At 45.6% G+C, this 26,312-nt stretch overlaps 1 protein-coding gene across 1 annotated transcript in view; it reads right to left on the bottom strand.

Annotated features, from left to right (window-relative positions):
* Positions 1-26,312, bottom strand: part of LRRFIP1 (LRR binding FLII interacting protein 1) — a 58,443-nt gene that overhangs the window by 26,932 nt on the left and 5,199 nt on the right. Inside the window, exons 2-12 of the mRNA XM_017747121.1 lie at positions 24,630-24,647; positions 21,325-21,372; positions 20,010-20,054; positions 19,439-19,489; positions 16,066-16,098; positions 14,911-14,958; positions 11,928-11,984; positions 9,039-9,119; positions 7,836-7,880; positions 6,858-6,923; positions 3,859-3,936 (exon numbers count right to left, since the gene is read on the bottom strand). Coding sequence (XP_017602610.1) covers positions 3,859-3,936; positions 6,858-6,923; positions 7,836-7,880; positions 9,039-9,119; positions 11,928-11,984; positions 14,911-14,958; positions 16,066-16,098; positions 19,439-19,489; positions 20,010-20,054; positions 21,325-21,372; positions 24,630-24,647 — 570 coding nt within the window. The remainder of the gene's footprint in view (positions 1-3,858; positions 3,937-6,857; positions 6,924-7,835; positions 7,881-9,038; positions 9,120-11,927; positions 11,985-14,910; positions 14,959-16,065; positions 16,099-19,438; positions 19,490-20,009; positions 20,055-21,324; positions 21,373-24,629; positions 24,648-26,312) is intronic.

The raw sequence follows: 26,312 nt of genomic DNA, 5'->3' as shown, positions 1-26,312 counted from the left end.
GGCACAGTTTCCAGCTTCCAGGCTCCTGAACAAGCCTGGAACTCTTCTGTCTGTCCCAAGCTCAGGTATCAGAACAACTTCAGTGTTCAGCACGTGGCTGTCACTGCCCAGGTCCAGCTCAGATCTTGCACTTAGCTCAACTTCCTCACGAAAGCAAGGGGGTTTTTTGGTGACAAATCAAATTAAGATCATTTCCTGCCCTTAAAGCAGCACAGTGCAGCTTGAAATAGAAATATGGCCCACAGCAGAGGAAAGTTGTTAGGCTAGAGCTGAACACGGGATGGTATCTACAAAATCTGGAATTAAAAAGCAGAAAAGAGGTACTGCAGTCAGTACAACCCCTCCTACAACCCCCATCTTACCAGTCTGATCAGCTGGGCTGGGGCAGGCAGTAACAGAGCTCCTGCTGTTTCTCCAACGAGAGCCACCTTAACTCTAGCAATTAGCAACAAGCCTTTCACAGTCAGCAGGGGAAAACCACTGCTGAAATTTGTCAGGTCTGAAGAGGGTTTGTGAGAAGAATCTTCTCTCAGGAATGAATGCTATGCCAAACGTCACTGCCTAAACAAACTTATCAGTCCCAGAAATGCAAGTTAGCACTGCAGCAAATCCTCACTCCAGAGGGGCCTAAAGCACATCCAGACTGTCAGAGGCAGGGCTAGGATACAACCTACCCTAAACCTTCAGATACAGAGAAGGCAAAGCTTCGCAAGTGCCTCCATCAAAGTTAGGTCTGTCAATATCTTCATTTCATTGCTGGTGAGAACATGATGAGCTTCTGTCAATGGTCAAAGGTGTTCACAACTGGGCATTGATGTATGACCTGAGCACTGCATGTATGACCTGGGTGTATGGACACACTGGGGAATGAGAGGCTGGAGAGCAGCAGGGACATGGGGATCCTGGTCAGTGGCCAGTTGGATCCGAGTCAGCAGTGCCCTGGAGCCAGGAGGGACATCCCTGTCCCGGGGGATCAGGCCCAGCATGGCCAGCCAGGCCCGGGAGGGCATTGTCCCACTCTGCTCTGGGCTGGGGCAGCCTTGCCTTGAGTGCTGGGGCACTTTTGGGTGCCACAATATAAGAACAATATTAAGCTGTTAGAGATTGTCCAAATGAAGAGGGGGGAGCTCAGGAGACTGAGGGGAGAGCTCATCATGGCCTGCATCTTCCTCCCCTGGGGCAGCTCCCACCTCTGCTCTTTGTGGCCACAGACAGGACCCAGGGAACGGCTGGAGCTGTGCCAGGGGAGGATCAGGCTGGATATCAGAGAAAGGTTCTTCCCCCAGCGGGGTGCTGGGGAACTGACCAGACTCCCCAGGGAATGGGCACGACCCCAAGGCTGCCAGAGCCCCAGGAGTGTTTGGACACTGCTCCCAGGGATGCACAGGGTGGGATTGTTGGGGTGTCTGTGCAGGGCCGGGAGCTGGACTCAGTGATCCCTGTGGGTCCCTTCCAGCTCAGGATATTTCACAACTCTGTGTGCTCGGGCTGAACTCCAACTGCTTGTGTTGCTGCCTGAGCCTCCAAAAGAAGGGAGAGACCCAGGATGAGCCATCATCTTCTCACCATAGCAAAATGTGCCCTCTCCTCTTGTTTTGCCTGCCTTGCCTTAGAAAGCCTTCAGATAAATACTACTGCATTCTGAGTCTGTTCCAGATTTAGAAATAATTGCTTTTCACTCGTAGCTTCTTAATTTAAAAAAGAAAAATAACAAAACTCCTGCAATTCATATTAAATTGGCCCAGCTCTGCCAAAACACGCTGAGAACTCAGGCACAAGACTTACCCCCATCTGTACAGAAATATCTGATGTTTGCTCTCAGTAGTCTTAAGATCTGTACTTTATGTGAGGATGGTTTAATATTAAACAACGTATTTGCGTATCTGTAGTAACTGCAAGGAACGCAGATAATTACCAGTGGGGATAACATGAAAAACGTTAAAGAAAAATAAACAAACAGCAAACTTCATTCAGATACAGTAAAATCTTAAAATAACTACAGAGACAAATAGTCACACACTGTGTTTAAGTATTTCCCTGCCTGTGACTGTATCACCAACATGGCAACAAATGAGAACACGGGCTGGCAAAGCTGTGCACAGCAGGAAAACTACTGCAGGAAAACTGCTGCTGCTTTTTGCTCACTGTTCAGTGAACAGTGATAGAAGGGGGAAACAACACGCTGAGAAAAAAATTTCAGAGCTGCGGTGACAAGCTGTTGTATGCTTTCATTTAGAAAGTTCCATGGAATCATTCTCCACTCTCAAGCACCTGACTGAAAATGCTACCAGAGCACTTTGAAGCCTGTCAGTAAAAGTGATCCCTCACTCTGAGCTACAGGAAAAGCAATATCTGTTTAATACAGGAAAAAAATATTATAATCACAAGGTGCTGCTGGATTGACCCCGTGTAGCGTTAAGAACTTTTAGGATCAGCTAGACTCACTGTGACATTAACTCTCTGCTCTTCTTCAAGGTGACAGAGATAAGGGAAGCTCTTCACACCGGGCAATAAACCACTAATTGAAACAAAAAAAGGTAATTTAAGGAGTGCCTGTTGTCTCCCTGCAGAGCAGATTCAGCGTGGTGCTGACACATCAAACCATCTCCAGCCACTTGCATACCAAGAGGCCAAAGTGCAAGCAGAGAATTTAAAATTAAAAAACCTCCCTTGCACCTCTCAGCATCCGTGACTCCTGTAAGCAACTTGCAGCAATGACTCAGTTGGAATACAGAAAACACCTAATAGAAACCAACTGCAGTGTGTGGGTACCCAGTTCTTATTACCTTTCCAGAATTTTAATGGAATCCCTGTTTATTCTGATTAATTTTTGCTTTGGGGTAATTGAAATTCAGTTTGCAAAGCCATTTTAGAAGTATTACTAATATATTCTGCAAGAACTCATAGCTCAGGGACTCAGGTTCAGGGGCTAATTAAAATACTGATTTATTTTTAGCTCACCAGCTGCCATACATTATGTGATGAAAATCCCTCTATTATGAATGTACTCTTGGAACACCAAAACTTCAGAGCACACAGCTCTGTTCTGTCAGTTTTCAAATGGCAGCCTACAAAACTCACTCTCTGTGGCAAATTAATGTTATTATAGTTTAGTTTACTGTAAGCTGCATGTTTCCTCTACGAGACATCCTACTGCACTCAGCAGCTGTCCCCAGGCTTGGAAAAAAATCAGGGAAGATACTCAGAGCTGTAAACAGCTACAGAGAGGAAGAGCCACAGAGAGAAAGCATAACGTGCCATTAAAAAAATTAAAGACAGAAATGCCCTAAAAGCAAGGGATGGACAAGCCTTTAGCACCTGAGCCTTGTTCAGCCACAACTTCTGCTGGGTACTTCTTACCCTTCCAGCACTTCACCATGCTAAAGACTGCAGTGTCTGGCACTCCACAGTCCCACAAAGATGTTCCAATCCAGCCTTTGGAGAGCCCTGCAGCTTTGCACCAAAATCCTGCTCACTGGAGAGAAACAGAACTGCTTGAATGCTGCAACTAAGAGTTTGGGTTTCCTGCTCCCCCAAAGGAGACACAGCACTTCCATCAACAACCCAGTCTTTTCCACAATAACCTTGCTGTGCTTTATTCTCAGTTTGAAGCAAATATGGCATTGTCATGAGAGTCCAAAGCATACTTTTTATTGTAAAAACATGTGCATCTGCACAGAAATCACTTCAGTTTTGCAATTTCTCCTCTGGCTTCTCTGTCTTAAGCACTGCCCAGGAGGTCCAACTAACGCCCTAAGGAACTGCCTCATGAGGGACAGTGACCTCTCTGTACACAAAAGACCTCGAAGAAGAGAGGAATGAAACAGCTGAGGGACAAAGAGAAATAGAGGAGCTCACCACTGGACTGGCCCGAGCAGAGCTGGCTCTGGAGGATGCCCGAGATCCCGAACCAAGGTAGCAGCTGTACTCGGAAGGCTGCCGCAGGAAAACCGGGAGCAGCAGGCAGAGAGAAGAGAAGAGAAAGGCATTAGAACTGGGAAGGGAAGCAGGAGAGGATGTAGAGCATCACATCTGAAATCAGTTAAGGAGATGGTTACATGCAGCTGGACAAAGGGACAGCAGCGAAAGTCAGAGAACAGACTGCTAATTTGAAAATTAAGGCAAGCAGTAATTCCATTGGCAGTTCAAGTACAGTTTTGATTCAATTCTTAGAATACTAATGATATATTTTAATCTCTTCAGGTACCAGTCACAAGTAAACAATTCAGTTTCTCTACAAAAGGCTTAATCCTACTACTTTGCAAGAGCTCTGAGGCTCTGTGGTGAATCCCTTCCCCATGTTCCCCAACGTTGCACACATATAAAATTAATTCATGCTCCACAGGCCAAAGGAAGAAACATCCATCTATGTGGGGATTAAAGTAAAAACTGAGACCAGCTCAGAGACTAAGTATCTCTCCTGGTTTTCCAGCACCTGCAGTCCTCATCTCCTGCCAAAGAAAGTCTTTTAGCTTTTTTTTAAAAGGAAACATCTAAGCAGAGATGCAGGACAGGGCTGGTTGGTTGCTGACAAGGACAAAGAACGTGTCTACACTCTTTTATTTCCAGAGGTTTTAATGCAGTGAAAGTGGAGCAGGGAAGTGAAAGTTTAAAGTGTCAGGGAAACAGAACTAGAACTCACTTTGGAAATAATGAGTTTATTTTAGAGGTGATTAGGACTGCTTCTCAGATACAAACACAGAAATCTGAAAAATTATCATACTTTGGAGATGCTGTGGGGCTTTTTAAGGCTTTTTTTATTAAGTCAGCTGGCCACTACAGGAATCCCTGGACTCTTCAGCTTTACAGAAACAGCCAGGCATTTACCAGGCCACTGCAGGGCTGCTCCATCATCTTTAGTCACAGTAACAAAGCAGCACAGCATCAACTGAAAACAAAGCTTCCAGCACTAATAAATGGTGAGAGGGTAAGCTGGAAATAACCCCAGCTAGAGCAGAAGCACAGGGTCAGCCACTGACCACAAAACATTCCGTGCAAGGTGCACAGCCCTCAGCGAGCCCTCGGGCAGGGCAGTGTCCTTGGATGCACCCAGAGGGGGGCCCTGGCATCTCCAGAGGAACTGTGGCTGCCCCATCCCTGGAATGTTCAATGTTGGATGGGGCTTGGACCGAGCTGGGATAGTGGAAGGTGTCCCTGCCCAGGGCAGGCGGATGGAACAAGGTGGCCTTTAATGTTCCTTCCAGCCCAAACCATTCTGGGATTTTATGTCTTAACACTGGCTTTGTGCACCTGATCTTCATTTCAGAGGTGGGAATATGCACAATGTAAAACTCTGCTGCACATTGTTCACAGCTATTGCCAATCACACAGTAACTCCTAAAGACAAAAAAGACTGAAGTAAAAATACAGGGTTTGTTTGGTCACCACACTGTTTTTTGTTTAACAAAAGAAGGGTTTAGAATACATTTTTAACACTGACAAGTCCCATATTAATGTTTCCAGGCCCTATTTATTCCACAGCTGCTCCCTGTGCATTGCAGGGCTGACTATGGAAGTAAGTAGCTGTGACCAAGCAAGGCCACTTTCAGCCTCACCCCCTGCGTTCACCTGCTCATCCAAAACCACGTTTTGGGAACAGCCAGCCAAGTGACACTCCCTCTCCACGTTAATAAGGTGCAGAGGCATTAAAATAACCACAGTTGTTGAGACGAGGCCGCTCCCTCTGAGGCAAAGCCCTCCTGTTTCAACTCTCTCATTACTACAGGCAGCAGGAACTGGAAGGGCTGGGTTACACACAGGCCTCCAAATACCTGTGGCACAGGCTGAGATGGGGATGGAGGGAGGGGAAGGAGCCCCAGTGTTTTAGTCAGTGTTCCCTGCTCAAGCACTGACAGCCCGTGAAAGACCTGCAAACAGGTTTTTGGGCTGTAAATGATTTCTCACAGCTATGAATCAGTGGGATGGCAAGAGGATGGCACAGCCCTTGAAGGACCAACAAGGGCTTAGTAAGCATTCTTGAAAGTGTTTCCTCCTCCAAGCTAATAAAAATGTAATGTTTAAAGTAACATCAATGCTCTGCCTTGAGGCTTTTCACTCTCACGCCTGAGATGGTGTTTGTTTGTTCGCTGGGTTTTTTTGGGTGGGTGGGTTTTGCTATCATCAGTGAAGGGGATGACAGGCAGAAAAAGCACCAGGCCCACAGAGGAGGACTTAAAAATCAAAAGAGATTGGCTTTTTTTTTCCCAGGTGGACACAACAGCAGCAGATGGACTACCTGGCCCAAGCACTAACAGAGGAGAAGAGGTGAAGGCATTTTCTGCCTTTTAATCTGTAAATAGACTTCTGGAGTTTCTCTTTTTTGAAAGGAAATAATTTATATGGTCATTCCTCATACTATTGCTCCCCATCCATGACAGAGCCCTCCACTCTCAGGAACACGTATTTTGGAGGCACTGTCACATATATGAATGTAAAATACATTTGAATATAAATCCAAGAAACAAAACCAAGCAAGCCATATCTTCACACAAATCATTTAATTCACAATGCTTATGTGGAATTGATTTTTAAATTTTTGGCTGATTATTTTTTAAACTTGTATTTTTCTCAGTTTTGAAAAGAAGAATAAAGTCTCAGGGAGGGAAAGGACTTCATGTATGGCCTTTCCAAGGTGTTTTATCTGCAAACCAAGCGCGAGGCAGAACTGGATTCCCTGTCCCACAGAGGGGTGAGTTCCCATTGATCACCACTCATTATTTCATGGAAACCCACGGGAATGGTGCTCCCACTTCTGCTGCCTACAGCAGCAGGCCCTGGATGTCACACAGCCCGTGTAAAACGTTCCTCAGCCCAGCAAAGGACAGACACAGAGCAGGGAAATGCAGAAAACCTCTTACAGCGCGGGAACTGGGGGCACTATAGCGCCGGCTCCCGCTGTAAACGCTCTCCTCGTACACAGACGCCTACAATTAAAACACAGAGTCAGCACAGGAGTGGCAGCTCAGGCTGCAGAGTCACAAATTCACCAAGGACACGTGGCCGTGAGCAGGACGGGCAGGACAGGGACATCTCCGGTGTGCAACCACAAGCAGCATGCGAGGGAAGATCCAAGGCGACCTGGGGAACGCCACGGGACACGTGCAAGGTCCGACACACCCCGCAGGCCATCGCACCCCATGCGTTCCTAACCCTTCTCCCAGGGTTTCAACTCAACAGTCACCTTAACACTTCCACTGCCTATCCACACAATGGCTACATCAATTCTTAAACTGTTCCCATCTGTTTCACCTTCATTGCTGGTGCTGGCAGTGAGAGGAAAAGCTCCCACCTAATGAGCTTTGCTTACCAGCCAGTTTGGTAAATTAATAAAAGAGGAGGAAAATGCGTATTTTAAGACTGACTCCAGTCTAGCACAGAGATCTATGATTCAGGAAACACAAGGGGAGTAGGAAGTTCTACCTTTAAGCTTTGAGAAAAAATTCTGAGAAGTTCATTTTAAACAAGAAGGCAGGAATTTGTCTAAAAAAATTTGTGAACAGATTTTTGTTAGTTGTTAAGCAATCAGAAAGAATTGATGTTGCCTCTCTGTCCTGCTCCTGCTAATACACCAAGGAAGACACCTCTCTCCACACGGACACAACACCCGTGGCAGCATCGCAACCCCACAAGCACAGTCCCAACAGGAATCGAAGGAAGGATCAGCAAATCCAGGTCTGCACAAACAGCATCACACACGTGGCATTCAGATGGATGGGACACCAGGGTGTGAGACAAATGCACCCGACAGGAATTACAGACAGAGGCAGGGGACAACATGTGCATGGCTGGGGGGGAGTGGCTCTGGTGTTGGTGTTCGGAGCATCAGCACAACAAACCCTGTAACTCCTGGCTGGCAGGGCATCGCTGTACAGCAGGGAGGGCTGAGGGAGACAAGCACAACACTTTTTTTTTCTTGGCAGAGAAAATGAAACAAAAAAAAGGCACCTACAGCAGAATTAACCCTTTTGGTGAGAGATTAGGATCACTACACTACAACAGAAGGAAATTCCGTACAGAGAATATTAGTCATCTGCACTATAAAAGCATTAGATCTCAGCTCCCAAAGAATAAGAATACGAAGCAGACACGTGCATTTCCTACAGGAAGGGAGGACACGACAGTGTGCAAAAGAAAACCAGCATAATTTAATTTTAGGTTGTTAAGCTGTTACTGTCTCCCACATGTTTGTGTACAGGAGCGAGAAAGGGGGTTTCTCCTCACTCCAACCAAAGCCAGAAAAAGAGCTACAGAGAAGTGCTTCAAGATACACACTCTAAGTGTTTCACACAGCTGTAAGATCATCTCCTGTGTATTTTATTATTCACAAACGCAGAGAAAATCCAAATAATTCAGGAAAAAATCACAAGTGCTTCACTCAGAGCAGCTTGAAACAAGTGTTAGTAACCATCCTCCCCCGAGATGCAGCAGTTAAACAAACTCAGAGCACTCGCCGTGTCTGGCAGAGCTGGGTGCAAGAGAGACTCCAGCAGTGATCCCCAGCCCAGGGCTTGCAGCCAGGTCCCACTGCCAGTGCCCACTCACACCCCTGTGCCGTGTCCCCAGGCAGGACCTGGAGCACTGCTGGAGCTCTGCTGGCACTGGGCCGAGCTTTGCCACACACAGGGGATAATCCAACCTCCCGGGGATTTTACAGCTTCACTGATGTTCTTCTGGCACTCTGGGAATGGCTTCCCTGTAATTTCATGTTGTACAGACTGGATTGTCTCAAGCTCACCAGATTGACATGCTACGCAGAGGAGCTGCCTCAAATAGAGAATTTCAGGTAATTAAGATTTCCCTTCTTTTTCCAGACCTATTGAGGCCAATGGCAGACAAGGAAAGGGAGGAGCAGCAAAGCAAAACTGATTGTGCTCATTTGAAAACAGTTTTCCATTACTCATTCCAATCTTAAAAGGTCTGATTTGTTTGGGGTTTAAGTTTCACTAAAAAGAGCTACAGAGACCAAATTGATTCCTAAGTACAGGAGGTTGTATTATCCAAACAAAGTCCAGGCCGGGTGAAGCCAGAGGGCAACAGACCCAATTTCCATTTTGGGAAGGAAGTTGAGATGTGGAAGCATAGCTGCTGCTGGGGAGACCCAGGTCAGAGTAGTACGAAGCCTGCATCAACAAACAAAACAAAAAATAACTCCTGGAGAACTCAGCTTCATTCTTTATTCCTTTAAATGGGAAGCAAATGTAAATTAGGTGATTACAAACAGCAAGCAGTCTAAGTGGTCACAGACGCAAAAGGAAGAGAGGACTGCATTAAAGCTGTGAGGATGTGTGAAAATTGTGGGACCTTTCAGGCACTGGAAAAATGCACTGGCCAGAGAGCTGGTCAGCTTCCTCCTGAGATCCTGAGGAGTTTATGCCCTGTTAGCTAGACCCCCAGGAGAAGATGAGACCCTGGGAGATAGAGAGCAAAGCCAGGGACTAAAACTGCTGGCTGTGCCCAGCAGGAAATGCGAGCAAGCCACTGTCAGATATGGCAAGGCTGAGTGGGGAGATAACTCCTCGTTGAGAAGCGAGACTGTGCACATTAAACACCTTCTTTAAATTAAACACCTTCTTTCCATGCTTTCTACCTTGCATCCAGTCATCCTTGCACTTTTGGTCCACTTAGGGGATCTTAATGAGGGATGGTTGCTGTGAAAGATCTCACACCTTCACCTCCTTAGCTACTTTCCAGAGCTCTGCATTTACAGCTATACCCTGACACCTTTCCTCTCCAGACATTTCTCATGGGGGTCTAGACAGCCAAGGTTCTCTCTGCTTTCAGCAGTCAGCTCCTTACTAGCCCTAACTCATCCTTGCTTCACCACTGTGGTCCATGGAGGTGTTAATTTCTTCACAAAGGAGGGAGACCTGTGGCAAATCAAAGAAACTTGTTTGCTTTCCTCTCTCACTGCAAGCAAACAGATGTTTGGATATGATACAATACCCACAGGTACAGGCTGAGGGTAAATCATTGTCTGACCTCAAAAAAAAAACCCTAACCCAAGAAACAACCAACCCAACAAACTAAAACCCCCCCAAACAATGCCTGTAAAATAAGACTTTTACTGAAAGGAAGCCTGAACTGAACTTTAAGAAATTATTTTCATTCCTACTTAGGGAGTTTGCAATCTGCACATGGACTATCTGAGCACATGGCATTAATCACATCTAAGGGATCAACCCATGACACTGCAAGTGCAGTGTCCACATGGAGATCAGTCCATGCTGTGACTTAAAGCTGGACACCTACTTTGGAAACAGCCATTGCCAGCAGGTCCATCGCTTCCCTGCTGGCCTGAAGAATTTTCCTCTTTTTCATTTTTCCTTCTCCTTTATGATTCAGCTTGGCCTTTTTGGAGAGAATATTCCTAAAAAGTGAATGCCAGCCAGGCTGGCATCAATTTGGTTTGAAGTTTCAGCTCTTCTGAGTCACCCCCAAACTTTCCTCCCCCTCCTAATGAATGATTACTCCGAACAGCAATGGAACTACAAGGAACTAACGATGTTGCTGTAATAAAGCTCTCCTCAGACTAAACCCTCACGCTGAAAACCCTAATTCCAGGATGATTTTAAATTATTTAAATGGAAACCAGACAACTTCTTCTCCCTGGGTGACTTTCTTGCAGATGTTTTGCTCTCCCTGCGGTCCTTGGAGCACTGGAGTATGTCAGCAAAGAGTAAGAACATCATTTGTCACCAGTGCTACAGAATAAAACTCCTTGAACTCGTCAGATGGGCCAGCAAGAGTGCCAGCAACAGGACAGGCTGTTTTCTTAGCAGTTCAAGCAACAGTATTTCATTGTCTTTTATCCACATAATGCCAGCTAAATTATCTGGCAGCGACAATTTAAAATGGACATGAAATAGCAGGTCCTGTTTCACTGTTTATCCAGGCGCCTGCTTAACTCCGTGCCTACAAAGTAACCCCCTGAACTCTCTCTCACGTTCAGCGTGTATTGCTTAAACACTTGGCTAAATGGAGGCTTAAAAGGAGTTTATTTTTCGCCTAAACACTGAGCTTTAGGCTTCATACCGCTAAGTTTCTTTAGAAGCCTTGATAGCACAAAGATCAACAGGCTCTGAGCTTTTGTCTGGCTTTGTTAAAATAAAGAGGAAAAAAAAAAAAAAAAACTGAACAGTTCCCCCTCTGACCCCAGGCTGTGCTTGGACAGCCCCTTTAAATCATTTGCACAAACCCCAATATTTAACAAAGCCAGGAGCTGCTGTAAGTGACACACAACACTTGTTGAGCTGGAACAGGAGGGAACATTGTGACCTACATCCTCACAATGCAGTTAATAATTAAGCTTTTTTGGACTAGAAATAAAAGTTCATCAATGTTAAGTAGCTAAGTGGGAGCACTTGCACTGGGCTCTTCACCTCTGTAGGCGTTTCCAGAAACCCTAGGATATGGTTTATAGAGGAAAAAACCCAAACCAAAGGCATTTAGTTAAGCAAACTTCAAATAAACAACGCGCATTTGGGGAAAATTCAAAATCCAAAGTCCATTTTAACTATGCAAATCTCAAGGCATGGACTAAATTAGGAGAGTCAGTGCTAGAGCACGGCGTGAACACCTTGCAGAGGTTGAAAAGCACTCATTCTGTTTCCAGCACGTGGAAATCTTCCCTGCCAGTGCTGAACAATGTAATTTTTACCCAATTTTGTTTTACAAGTTAAAGCAGTTCTGACTTTCAAGATCTTTCTGTACCAATTTCAGAGACTCCCCTTCCCACTCATGGCCTGATTTTTGATTTTTTTATTTCTCCCAGACAGCTTTTTGCTGCACCTCCAGTGTCTGACAAACTTCAAACCCACAACATGCAAGACAGGAAAAACCTGCTTCACTGCCGCAAAGAATTTGCTAATTATGTAAATCCCATTAAATAGAGTAATAGAATTTTATAGCAGCAGAAATCATCTACTAACCCTGCTAGATTTTCTACTCTGGGATGATCCATACACGTCTTCCTCATAACCATTGGTCTGTTATGGAAGGAAAGGAAAAAAAAGGAAAGACAAAAAAGGAGAGAAAAAAATTGACGTAGACCCCAAAGGGAGTTTTTAAGCAAATGTCATCACTTATGAAAAGCAAAGGCAGAGAGAGAACTTTTCAAAGATACACCAGGAACAGGAGCAGTGCAGGATTAGGTCATGATTTCAAACACGAGGACACGAACATTTGTGTCAATACCTCTGTAACAGCCAAAAATGTCAAGGATACTCCTGCTTGCCCTTTTTGATCCCCTTTTTGCCTCCCCTATTATTACTGGTCTATATTCAAACACTCTGTGAAGGGAATAGGGGACAAAAAGGGGACAAAAAGGAGATTAGAGACTTGTATCACCATACCTATTTATACCTCGGGCAGCTAAGCAACTAAAAAGCAGCAAATTGTAGTAGAAGAACTAATTCTATTTGAGAAATCCAGCTTAGTAAACATGCAGTGCTGTATAAATTCTCTTCTTTTTGATTTTGAGCATCAAAATTAAACCCAGACAGTGGCCATCTGCCACACCTCAGGATTCTGCAGCAGTCTGAGGGCTAGTAAGAGATTTGGGTGGGCTCAGATGTCCTCCCTGGTGTCTGGAAGATGTTTTCCCTCAAAGGAGGAAAAACAAACAGGCCCAGAAGGACTGTTCCATAAACAGGGTGAGGTGCTTCAAATCCCTATGGCAGCAGTGCTGGGAATAAAACAAAACAATCACAGTGACTCAGTCCTTAGTCTGGGAAAGTGGTGGTGAAGAAAAGAGGACAGACCCAAAAGTCACCTCAATCGATAGCATTAAAAGCTCAGGTTTCCCCAGCAATTCACTGTTCTGGTATCACCTCACAACGAGCCCTGGTTTAACACTGAAAACAAGGAAGCACTCTGTGTATTTGGGGCGGGGTTTAGTGGAAATTTAATTAGAATTTCTATTCAAATTAAGTTTTGAAGTCCATGTTTTAATGCGTCCCCGAAATGAAAATCCACTAGAACAAATCTGAATCAATTTCCAAGAGAAATATTTAACATCTACTATACAGCAGCTTCCATGAAAAAATTAAATTAACTTAGAAGTCAGTTCAGAGCCAAGCTGGGAAAGCTACTTCTCGGAAAAGCTTAGATTCTCTACTGAAATGCAATATTATCACCCCAAACAGAAGGCAAACATCCAAGTTTCTTTTCTTTCAAGAACTGATTTCAAATACTGCTGTAGCCTTCTCACACAGCTTGGCTTCTTCCCAGTTTTCACCAGGTTTTTTTTTTCCAGGCTCCTTGAATTTCTCGAACACTCCCCTGAAGAATGGTTAAAATGGATCTCCAGCAGCTGAGGGCAACGCTGCAGCTCAGCCTCAGCACCCTGTGCAGACCAATTACCTCCACCACCCCTTTTATTGCTACACTGAGGAACTGTCTGCCGTTTTCAGCTGTGTAATATTGACTAAATGTAACCTCAGATCACTATCTGAACCATCCTATTACTTTGTAATAGTACCTTCATTTTTCCCAGATGTGGTATTCCTCATTTGTTTTTACTGTTATTCAGTTTTGACAAGTTGTCTCCTGTTTATCATCAGTATTTTCAGTCTAACCTTGCATGAAACTGCCTTCACTCCCTGCACTTAGACAGCCAGGCAAGATAGATTCCTGTGGAACTGCTTTTTCCCTGCTTAAAAAACCCAGATGATGCTGTCTTAGATGGGAATGGATCCTTCCCAGCTGTCTCGTTTTCTAACAAAGTTCTTTTCCAACTGTACATTCCTTTTCCAAGAATGAGATCTGGCCCAAGGTTTCACTTGATGTCACGCACAGACACGCCAAGGGCCCTACAGTCAACTTACAGTAACATCCTTTATGCCCTGAAATAATCACCCTGCTTGGAACTCCAGTTGAATTGGCATGATGAACTTTCTAGGAGCCCAGGTTAACTGGTCATCACTTCACAGTTCAGGCCCTTCTACAGGAATCTGCCTCATTTGCCCTGTGGCTTTCAGATTTCAGCCTGAAGCCCCAGAGCTGAGGCCATTTCCCCTGCCTCTCTGACCCATCCTCTCCAGAAACCTCTCCAGTGCATATTTTTGAGGGCAAATGCTCCAGGCAGCTCTTGGAGAGCAGGGTCAGTTTTATCAGACCTCGCTGACCTTTGTTCTAGGCTACGTTTACATGCAAAGCATCTGACCCTACCCTCATGACAACTGGAACAAATAAAACTGCGTACTAGAGAGGCTAAAATGACTCCATTTTACTTCTTGTCCCTTCAGTGACCCTATTCCTCTCTGTATTTTCTTCTTGCTTTTGACAGACAAAGAAAACCATTTCACTGCCATTGTGTCCACTTCTCCTTGTAATGTTTTTTACCTCAGGCTGTGGCTCGTGCTGCTCCTTCAGGCTTTCTCAATCCAACATCCAACTTCCAGCCCTCAGCAAAATCCTCTGCTCATTTCCAGTGTGCCAAAGAACCCCAACCCAGCCTCCACCTGTGATGCAGAGCCTTCCCTCCACAGAAATACTCCTACTTTGCCCTCTCTCATATCCTCTTTGCCTCCCTGGAATAGCTCTCCATAAGATTCACCTATGGCAGGGGGTGGAACAAGATGGGCTTTAAAGGCCCTTCCAACCCAAACCATTTGGGATTCTATGATATTCCCTCAATGTTGCCTATTTCTGTGTCATGTTACAGCTCAAGTCATGTAGCTCCAGTAAAGTTTTGAGTTTTTCCACGCGCTCTTTAAGTACAACACTAAGGTAAGAGTTTGGATTCTTCCACGTTTTGGGGATGAACTCATGCTCATTATTCTCTAGCGAGTGCTGATAGTTACAGCGTATCCTTGACATTGGGCTGGCAGCTCTCACACTTGCACACACTCCTTGTCCTACCACAGCAGGTTTGTAGGCAAAACCCTCTCTGAGACAGATAAAAATACATACTGCTTTGGAGTAGTTCTTCTTTTTGGTCCTCTCACTCTCTAATCCAGCCTGCAGTGGGATTAAGAATGCAGGGTGAGAAGATCAATGAGTCTATGCACACCCATCCAGAGCCAGGCATGCACATCCCCATGCAGGAACACGAGCCCAGCTCTGCGCAGCACGGCTCAGTGAGCGCCCGGCAGCGAATCCACGCTCAGAGTCAAATGCCCAGTTATTAGGGAATATTGTTAAAATGATGACAGCGCTGTTAAATTTAGCAGCCGCGGTTCCAGTCAGTCACGCTCGCTGGGATCAGTCAATTAGCAGAGCTACCAGCTGTCCTGGCTGACTGTATGGATACAGCCATGCAGAATGCAGAGGGGTTTGAACTGTTCCGGGATGTAGGTCACGCACAAATAGATGCGCTGCACTCCTAATTGGAAACAGCGCCGGGAACGAGAGGGGAGAGGGGAAAAGCGGGAGGATCTACAGAACTGCACTGCCCAGTTTGCTTCCTGCAGACACCAGGACACCTCTAGTTCAAGACAAGGCAGCAGAAATATTTTAAACTGAGCTTTAATCCTCATTGCCCCTTTCTGTTCTGTCAGGAGTCAGCTTTATCTCAGTGTTCACGAGAGCAAATACTCGCTGTCGTAGCATTATTATTAATCTGATTTTGTCCTCTAAACTGAAGGTAACACAAGCTGCAGCTGTGGTAGGCAGTGTGTTTGTCCTGTCACCTTTGCTACATCTATTTACAGTGAGTTTATCAGAGTTTTATTCCTTTCCAGATCTGTGCTGAAATAAAACCAGACACATCTGGTCCAAAGATGGACAGGCTTTAACAGAGACAGTATTTTAGGGGAAATCCAAGCCATTCTGCTCTGTCCTGTGATAACTACTGAGCTAACCCAAGCTCAGATCTCTCTAATCATTTGTCACTTCTCATCTGAACTGTGTTAGAGCAGGAGGAGAGGGAAATGGCACCCTGACATCAACTGTGTTAGAGCAGGAGGAGAGGGAAATGGCACCCTGACATCACAGACCACAAACTGCCTCAGGATCCTTCCAGATCACCTTTATCTCAGAGCAGTTATTACAACCTGTGTTAGCTTCTTCCTCATGATTAGTTTTTGAACACACACACACACACTGCAACTTGCAGACTATTCTCACCACTGGGTAGGTGCTGGCATAATCCAAATGAGACTGTAAAGGCATGAGAGGAGAGGAAAAATCAGAATACAAAGGAAAACACAACTTATGTCAGTCAAAGGAACTCCCCAAAACAAACCAAACAGCAAACAAACACAAAAATAAGCAGGGAGATGTAAATCCCAACTAAAGAACTTTGATAATGCAGGACTTCTTGCACAAAGGCACAAGTTTGGAAGTTGGGGGGATACAAAACAAGGATGCACAAATTAATCACGAGTGACTGATAACACAACAATATTTCATGCTGATGGTGTTGGATTAGAGACAGCGAGCTGGGATGTGGGAGAACCAGGAGAAATGAAATAGAAAAGGGACTGAAGAGAGGCTCGAGAGCCTCAACAAACACAGGCTGATGTTACTGAGCTTCCCTAGGAAGATCTGCATGAGAAAGAATTGAGCTTGCAGAACTCCTGAAACAGGAGCAGCAGGAGCTGTTGATGGGTTCAAGATCATCAGAAAAGCTGCTGAAAAAGCCAGCACTCCAAGGACTCCTGGACCCTGTTTACAGCACAGTCACAGCTGGGGAGCTTCAATCAATTCGCTGGCCTGATCTAATGAACATCTCTGAAGGTTCTGCAGTGTGGAGTGCTGCCTGCTCTGCCAGAAGGATCCAGAAGCTCCCCAAAAACTACCTCGGCACATCTCTGGTGCCTGCACAGTGCAGGCATCCACTTCAAAAATATTCCAGGAGAAAAGTCCAGAGTGAAACCCACACAGATTAGTGGGGTGGTGAAGTCCTAGGGAGAAGTGAACGTCCGGTATTGGCTCATTTCCGTGAAAACTTCCTGTACAGAGCAGAAGCAGAGCTTCAAAAAGGAACCCCTGGCACCATCAGCCCCTCACAGTGCAAGGAGCCCGAGTGCCAGAGGTGGAAGATGAATTTTCCAAAAAATGGAATCCTGCAACGATGGAAGGAGAGCCTTCAAATATCTGAAAAAACAGCATCATTCAGAATTCTCCAAGTCATTTTGGAAATCCTTTGTGGACCCAAGGCAACTGGTTTTGGTGCCGTCGTCAGGCTAAAGTAGCTCCAAAGCCAAACTGGACACTAGAACTCAGGTAATTTTTTAAGGTTGGTCAAAGTTTATGGGGTTTTTAGCTTTGTTATTTTGAAGACAAATGCAGCAAGAGCCAAACCTTCACAGATGAGCCAGAGATGTGGTCAAATTACTAAAGGCATCTCCTGTAAATCCACACTGCGAAAGTGATCGGAGAGACTGCTTACAAGGGCCTGGAGTGACAGGAAAGGGAGGAATGGCTTCAAACTGACAAAGAATAGGTTTAAATTGGGTATAATGAAGAAATTCTTCCCTGTGGGGGTGGTGAGGCCCTGGCACAGGTTGCCCTGGGAAGCTGTGGCTGCTCCCTGGAAGTGTCCAAGGCCAGGCTGGACAGGGCTTGGAGCAGCCTGGGATAGTGGAAGGTGTCCCTGCCCATGGCAGGGGGGGGGAACAAGATGAGTTTTAAGGTCCCTTCCAACCCAAACCATCCAGTGATTCTATCAATTAACTGTGAATAAAAAACAACTGTGAATTTCAGTTCAGACTGGCAAATATTTACGTGCTCCTACAATCCCAGTGACACAAGAATGAGGGAAGGAAACTCCGTCAAAACTTCTCCCGTGCCTGCCAAAATGTCAGTGCACGCACCAAACGCTGCTTTATGGGGACAGGGCCTGTGCAACATCACTGAGAAACACCAGCGTGGAACGTTTCAGCCAGATCCTTCTGTCAGAGAAGGACATTCCTTGCAGAAGTACGAGGAATTTGGGGCCATCCCGTGGAGCAGCTGGAGGCTGCTGTTCCCCAGGCCAGCGCTGGTTATCTCAGCCTGAAGGCACGTGGGCAGCCCTGAGAGTGCTCAGGCAAAAAGGGTGAGAAAAGCTTCTCCAAGGAATGGTGTGGAGGCAGAATGTAAGGCTTCTGCTCTTTAATGTATATAAACCACAGGATTGTGTTGTAAAAGCATCTCAGAAAGAATCAGTGGTGGATTTCCATAAAGAGAAGGTGTTTCAGATGAAGATGTGCTATAAGCACAGAGCCAGTGTGTTTGCATCATTACAGCCAGGCATAAACAACACATTTGTGTTGTCACCACCTTCTAAACAGATAAAATTGATATTTCAATTGAACTAGAGACTTTTTTCCCTCCAAAAATCACTTTCATAAACATGTCAACATTTAACCCTAGGTAAAATAAACACTGGTTTTCACGTTCAGCTGTGCAGAGAGGCTTTTCTTCACTGAATCTTTGGAGCTTTGAGGCATCTCCTAGCTCTGAAAAGCACTCAAGTTTGTCATCTTGAGGAAAAAAGGTTTGAACAGCATTTCATAAGTAGCAATAAGGATTCCACTAGAAAGGGAGCAAGGCAGCACTTCATATTTTTAAGCACATTTTGTGCAATTCTACAGTGGGATCTCTGAGCAGGCTCTGCTGCAGCAATTTAAAATTTTTTTTTCTTTTAATGAGTCTTCTAGACTCTATGTTACAACAGATTTAAGGTTTATGTAAGTGTGTGTTATCTGGGAAAATACTGTCTGGATATTTTGAGAAAAAAACTGTTTGAATTTTTCTACAGATGAGTACTCAGTGCTTTACTAATCCCACCCTCCACAAAACTCAGGTCTGCAGATGAATTTCAAGTATTTCTAAAGCATTTTTAAAGCAAGTAACCAGTGATAGGATCTAAGGGAACGGCTGGAGCTGTGTTAGGGGGATTTGGGGTTAGATATCAGGGAAAGGTTCTTCCCCCAGAGGGTGCTGGGGAACTGAACAGGCTCCCCAGGGAATGGGCACAACCCCAAGGAGCCAGAGCTCCAGGAGCATTTGGACAACGCTCTTAGGGATGCACAGGGTGGGATTGTTGTGGTGTCTGTGCAGGGCCAGGGGCTGGACTGGATGATCCTTGTGGGTCCCTTCCAGCTCAGGCTACTCTGTTATTTTATGAGCATTCACCTGCAATTCCAAAGCGCCTAAGAATTATTTCCACTGACCAATCGCTTCTGGTTTCCTGAGGCAATAAACACTGACCCCACCAGCACTTCCCCTTCCCAAATTTCCAGTATCAGGAGTGAAACAGGGGAGCTTACAAGGTGCCTGCAGATACCAATGTCCTGGCTAAGTCCTTCCTGCAAGAGTGAAGAGCAGTGACCACAAAGGGTCCTGCACAGGGCACACACTGGAGGGAATCGGTGATCCACACGTACGTCGAAAAACCCAACACGGAACAGGTGAAGACCTTGGCAGGACGACGCCCTCCGAGTGTGGGGGCACAGGGGGACAGTGACACCCGTACACAGACATGCACACAGAGATTGCACAGTTTACCAACCCTCAGGCTTCCACGGCTACCCACTGACATGCGCTCATCTTCATCCGAAGCCTAGCGAGAGAAAGCGTAGAGACAAAAAAACAGTGAAAAGAGCACGAGTAACAGGCACTGAGGCAAACGCTGATGGCTTTGATGGGACAGAAGGAAGGGAAAGATGCACAAACTCAATGTCTTTAAAAAAGAATTGCATTGAAACTATAAGCAGAAAGCAAATGAAATCATACCCTGCCCAAGAAACACTGTCAAGCATTTTACTATAGGGTGAAGGAGGAGCTTGTGCTCAGGTGTTTCCTGCTCTATGCTCTTGGCCTCTGGCTCAATAAATGAACATTAAACACTCCCAACAGGTTATTTCCCCACTTTCCACCCCCTTTACTCTTGCACATTTGCAAAAGCTCCCTGGACTGGGGAGAGGGCAGAGAAGTCAGGAAGTGGCTTTGGGGTTTTCACTTGCGGGGGTGGTGGGAGTTTGCTTTGGTTCTTTTCTTTTGAGAAGGAAGTGCCTCACACATGTCTGTTTTCTTAACCTGAAATGTCTGGCTAAATAGAAAAAGCAAAAGTAGGTACTGACCGAGGCATTTCTTCGGGCTCTACGGGAATAACGCTCACTGTCTTCCTACCAAGGCAGCAGAGAGAAAACAGAGGGAGGCGTTGAGAGGACAGACACAGCAACAGAATGTTCCAGAAACACACAGTGAACTCCAGCCACGCTCAGGAATCAGTACAGTTAAACCAAACAATGGGAGGTGACACCCTGTCAAAGCAGAAAAACCCTTCCTCCCTCCTCTGTGACCCCAAATTTCTTCCCCTCTGCTACACAGCCTCTGCAACACTGGAAATGCCATCGGATGTTTTACACTTCAACAAGCTGATTTTAACAAATTGATTTGCACTTAATTTAGAAACGGCAGTAGAAAACAGCAAAAAAAAAAAGGTTTCAATGTTGTAGTCAACAGATTCTCACAGGTGAGCTGATTTCCAAGCAAGGGAATTGCCTGTAAGGTAGAGTTCTGCTCATCCAGCAAGGATCTGAGGAGACTCAGTGTGAGCCTGGGGCCCCTCGGTGGGTGGGTGGTCCATGCAAACCAGTACTTACACTGATTCATTATCGAAGGCCAAGGAATTTGGGGAGTTTGGGAAGTTCCCTTCCTCACTGGAAGCCGGCTGTTCAGTTCTGCCTTTTCCAGTGTGCAGTACTCAGCTTTGCAGGGCAAGGCCACAGCTTTCATCTGGCATTGCTGGTAAGTGATTTTATAAACTTAGGGCTGCAAGATATTTGAAGTCAGTAACTTCCAGCCCATTAGCAACTTCTTAATCTCATAAGATGGGTGTTAAAACAGTCAGATGTTGCTAGTGGCCAAGTTTGTAGCTGCTATCCAACGACTTTAGCAAATTCTAAAATCCAGGACATTGTATTATTGAAACAAAGCAAGGATTGCCCTCGTAGCAGTAATAATTCCTCTCAGGGATTCCCCTGGGCCAGTAAGTGCAAAGGAAACTGAAGCAGCGTGAGTGAAACTTGCCCACAATTTACCTGAAGGCAGATTTAAGGAGACTCAAATGGTGATGAAACCCACAAAAAGTAAAATGAGCACAAACATTCCCTGTATCCCAAGGGGCTTTACCAGGTCTTTACCCTAACCTCATCTTCCAGCGACAGCATGGACACGGGCCTGTAAAAAGACATGGCTCTAACCCAGTCCTTGCCAGTTTTAAGCTGATCAAAAGTCACATTTCAGTTGGAAAAGCAAGACTGTGCGATTGCTTGGAGCAGAATTCACACTCCCAATGCATGAAAATACCTCCTTTGAGGGACCTCAAACTCTAGGAAACTACACAGAACTTCAACACGCAAAAGTTGTTGAGCTACATTGATCAAGTCCTACCATCCATTGCTCGATGTCTCCCCACTTAGTATCCAGACCATAATATTTCTACAGACAGAAAAGGGAAAAAAAAACAGAATTTAGATGAGAAAAGCAAACACAGAACATTTAGACATGCACTGCCAAGCCTTGGCCAAGCCACACAGCTCCACACGAATGTGCCAGGGAGAGCTGTGCCGAGTGCACCACAGCCCTCCACAGCACGAGCCTGGGAAAAGCTGCCTGGAAACGGGAAAGGGGAGTTTGGGGATGACCAGGATGCTCAGCAGCTTCTTCTCCCTCAGCAGTGCAAAACCCTCTGTGCTGGGGGACAGGAGCAAAGGGAGTAATGAGTCTTGAATTCTTGACCCAGTTAAGTCAAGACTCATTACAAGGGAGGCGAGCGCAGGGCACTTCTAGGATGAAAATTGCTGTCAAATCATGTTTCCCATAAAGGTTTGTCAAACTGGGCAGACAGGTTGGATTCAAGTAATCTCTGGGCACCCCGATTCGCTGGATCAGAGCTCCACAGAGCTCCTTTCAGAACACCAGGCTTTTTGCCTACATTTGACCCACCTGACAGTGGTGGCAGCACCAGCAAGGGTACAAGAGGACAAGATCCACAGTGCAGGCGAGGACAACACTGGGAACTTCCCAATTAACTTAAATTTCCATCAGGCAGCAAGTTGTTCAAAGATCCACAGGTTTAATGGGACTTTTCTTCCTCCCCAAACAAGCCTGTCAAATCTTGGTCTCCGGAATTTTGTGTTTTTAATGGTGCCCACAACGTTCCTCGGTGAATTGAAATCACTGGCCTAAAGCGCAGCAATAGCCAAATGGAAATCCTGCTTAAGGAAGAATAATTTTATAGACCTTTCTTCCAGGCTTGAGGAGGCAGGAGTATCAACAGCCAAATGGAAATGATTAAAAAAAAAATCAGAAACCTGGTCTGTATTGCACTCTGGTTTTAGCACTCGCTCAATGGTATTAATCTAATTTTATTTTCACCCTTCAAGACCTCATTCACTATTTACTGATAAACCAAAACAAAGAGCTGCATGTTCTTCAGCGCTGTATTACTTTATCCCCACTTCAGAATCACAACCCATGCAACAGCCCATTATAAAATTAACTTTTATGCACGTCTCAGCCTGAGAACGGCCCCTGAAAATTCCATGAACTCCCAGAGCTGTGTACACGATGAGAACCTACAGATTACATGCTTTGTAGTAAAGCAGGTCAGGTAAAGCCTTATTAGAGGCTTTTTAGCCATTAAGCAACAGAGAATATTTTCTAACACTAGACATCAATTTAAAAAACCAAACCACTATTAAAATGGAGAATCCTTTTTCACACATAGGAAGGCTCCATAAACACACTTGTAATTTTTTTAAGGTTTGCTGCTTCCTTTTCCTGCCCTCTCTTCTCACTGCCTGTCACTGGCTTCTGAATTCAGCCTTGCAAAAGGCAGATAAGGAAACAGCCCTTACAAGACTTGCTCTGCCACAGTTTAAGTTCCACTTACAGGCTCTCCTTCTCCATTTCAAATTACACAGCTACGTGTTTAACATCCCCTAAAGAAAAATCTTAATGAACGAGACTGCCCAGAGACTATTTTTAATTTATAATATTTTAAAGACCATATGTCATACTGGACTTAACTGGCAGCTTTTGAGCTCTCAAGTATTTTGACCCCTCACAGCCACTTTTCTCAGTTCTCTCTCTACACTGACTCTTCTGTTCTGCCCCCAGGGGCTGATTCCAGTGGGTTAAAGGAGGAAATGGTGCTTATCCATTCATTTAGGTTTCAGTTAGAGGCCCTTGCTGGACTCAGGTTCCCGTCTACCTTGAAAAGTGACATTACAATTAAATAATTAATGATGTTAATACCATTGAGAGAGAATTCCAGATGTAATTTGCTCACTGAGAGTGAAAATGCCAGACTCGCAAACTTGCTACGGGATGTTGAGAGGATAACCCACTTATCTCCTCATCCATGTCAGGACACCAGCAGTAAACAACCTCCTGGGCTCCCACGAGGCTACTTTTGCACCAGAAGGTTACATTAGTTCCCATAAAGGAGATTAATAACGAGCCTGTTGATCCATGGGCAGACATTGAGTCACTCAGCCTGTAGTCAACTCCAGAAATAAAACCAGGAGCGAGAGAGATTTGTTGGCAAATTGCTGGGGTCAGGATTAAACACCAGAGCACATGATTTGAGCAGCCCTCCTCATATACATACACACTCGAAGAGGGGAACAGCACTTCCAAGAAGCACATGCAGGGCTGGGTCAGGCTTTGAAGCATGCAGTTAGGGCAGCTGGAGTGCCAGAACAAAAACCAAGCACACTGTGGTTTAGGGAGACATTCATCACTCAGCAAGCCATAAAAATATCTCAGGAAAAAAGAGAAATATTCAATAAGGCAGAATATGGCAGCCTTGAAGAAAAATGTGCTTTCTCCCTCCCTGTAAATCTTCTTGGGAACTATTTCTGTTTCTAGGTGCCACACAGTTCACATGCTGAAAGTGTAGAACAGCCAAACATCACGACACAAACCCCAAAATCTCTGTTGCTACATAGCAAGGAACCTCAGTTAGAGCTACTGTGATCATCCTCCTTGCCATCATCATGGAAAGGAAATTGGGAGGAGGGAAGAGATCATGACTTTAAACTGAGGTGAGAGAGGACTAAACAATGTAAAAGCACTTTTAATGCTTGGGTGTCACTGGAAGGAAGGCCATACACTTTGTTTACCAAAGAATTATGAGTTCAAACACAGCATCCCTGATTTCCTTCAGTGACTTTGTGCAAATAAAGTCATCTGAAAGTCATTCTTCCTGCTGGCACCTGTTACATGCTTGCCCAGCCTGAAATACTTCAGTATCACTGGTACTGAAGAAGAATGACTCGTAGGAGTGACTCTCTTGGCCTTCAGCACACGAACAGAGGGGACACACAGGCCCCTGGTGACACAGGGAGCCTCTAACCCTGCTTTGCCAAGTCACTTTTCTGTTACTGCCTATTCTTTGCCAAACAGGCTGTAGGAAAAATCATACTAAGTGCCTGACCAGACATTATACATGGGTCATCTTCCCCCACTCCCCTTTATTGTCCAGCCCACGAGACTGTGGGAGGGGAGGGCAGAATTACAGGGAAATTACAGCCTGCTGGGCATCCCCTCCTCTTAAGAGGATTTCCCAGGTTGGACTCGAGGATCTTGGAGGTCTTTTGCAACCTAAATGGCTCTGTGGTTCTGAAATCGTAGCAAGACTCACAACATGAGAAGGCATGCAAACAAGAATGAAAGCGAGCAAGCCCTACCTTCTGGACCTGATAGATCTGGGGGGAAAGGGAGAGGAAAGAAACAAGGAACAAAGCTAGCGTGAATGATGGATACAGAGCAATGCAACGCTCCACAGCTCGTTCTGGAGGGAAAAAACAGCATTTATAGAGAAAATACAGCAAAACATGAATACAGAGAGGAGCACGGTGAAGCCCTGTGGATTTGGGTAGGACAAAAGCAGTGTTTGCTTCGCAGGCCTCCTCCATGAGCCCAGCTAGAACACAGCATTCCTGTTCCCATTCCCACCAGGCTCTGGGATGCACATGGGACATTTTATCCCTAGGCTTTGCACCAGGCCAGAGCCCAGCCCTGCTGTGAGCCAGGACCTCTCTTTTTTCCAGCCTCTCTCCATGACAGGAACGGATGCCCAAATACTCGCCCAGGATGAGATGTGCATCTACCACCACAATAAAAGCAAACAGCATTAAGTACAGACCAACTGTTCCTCTTTGAAGGACAGAATTTGTCCCTGAGGGATGAAGCACAGTTACAAAAGCACCGAGCCCACACACCTTTCACCTGTGCACAGCACAGTGCCAGCGTGTGAAAACTCATGGAAAATTCCTTGCGCACGTATTGCTGGCCTTAAAGGATCCCTGCAGGTGCCTCTTTCAATTTTTAATGTTTCTGTGGAGCCTCACACTGTTCTCAGGCCTTAATAAATGCACTGTTGACACTGCTGTTCTGCAGTCTTGGAGCACACTGATAACACACAAAACCTTTACAGCCACTCTACTGCATCTGAATTTTGTGCTCTTGGAGCCCTTGACTAATGAGCTTTGTGAAAACAGAAAACATGTTTTTTCTCACATCTTTCCTAAAACCAGAAACCTTTCTGGGTTCAAAAAAAAAAAAACAAACCCAAAGAACTCTTCTTGTTCAAAAACACCTGGCTGGCTGCACAATCCTCCAGCTGGTGGCAGGGTAGTCAAGCCTCCCAGATTTTGGGGTATTTGGAGGATCCCTACCATTCACTGCTCTCAGGGATCCCAGTGCTGGGAAGCAGAGCTTATGTCTCTCAATCCCTGCCCTCCTGATCAGGTTCCCCTTCACGAAGGACAACTGCACAACCCAGATTAATGCCTCGGCAGCATTAATTCCCATTCTGACAAGTGCAGGAGGGAAAATGAGGACCCATTTAAAAACCAGCATTCCCACACAAGTAACCACCCCCCTCCCGCTTCCCTAAGAAAGCCATGAAGAGGAAAATGAACTGGGCCCTCCCTCCCGCAAGGCTGCACACAATTCCAATCTCTGCCTTCTCCATGGCACGCTCAGAGTGCCTTTCATCCATGCACAGGAGCCAAACACCACAGGTTCAGACGTGGCAATTACCACACAGCTGATTAACCTTAAAGCTTTAACTTTTCCATCCTGGTTTTTTCACTCATGCCTCGAGGCAACTCCCCCTAGCCTTATTTTTCAAAGCCCAGTGCTTCAGGCTTGGCACAGCAGGTATTCCCTGCTGAGTCCAAAGCAAGGCATGCAAGGAGCCTTGTGCCTGGGACCCAGATTGCCAATGGACGAGCTAACAACGGGGCCCTTGTTCAGGCCAGGCACCGTGGAGGGAGGTGGAGAGGCCTCAGGGATAAAGCCAAGCACATCATTTAACTACTCCAGCTTTTTGTAAAACCTGGAATTTTGGAGGAACCCATTAGCCA

Source organism: Corvus brachyrhynchos, unplaced genomic scaffold, assembly GCF_000691975.1.
Source record: "Corvus brachyrhynchos isolate BGI_N302 unplaced genomic scaffold, ASM69197v1 scaffold671, whole genome shotgun sequence".
Taxonomy (NCBI): domain Eukaryota; kingdom Metazoa; phylum Chordata; class Aves; order Passeriformes; family Corvidae; genus Corvus; species Corvus brachyrhynchos.
The sequence above is the reverse complement of the archived record's forward strand: the minus strand, read 5'-3'. Positions and strand labels throughout refer to the sequence as shown.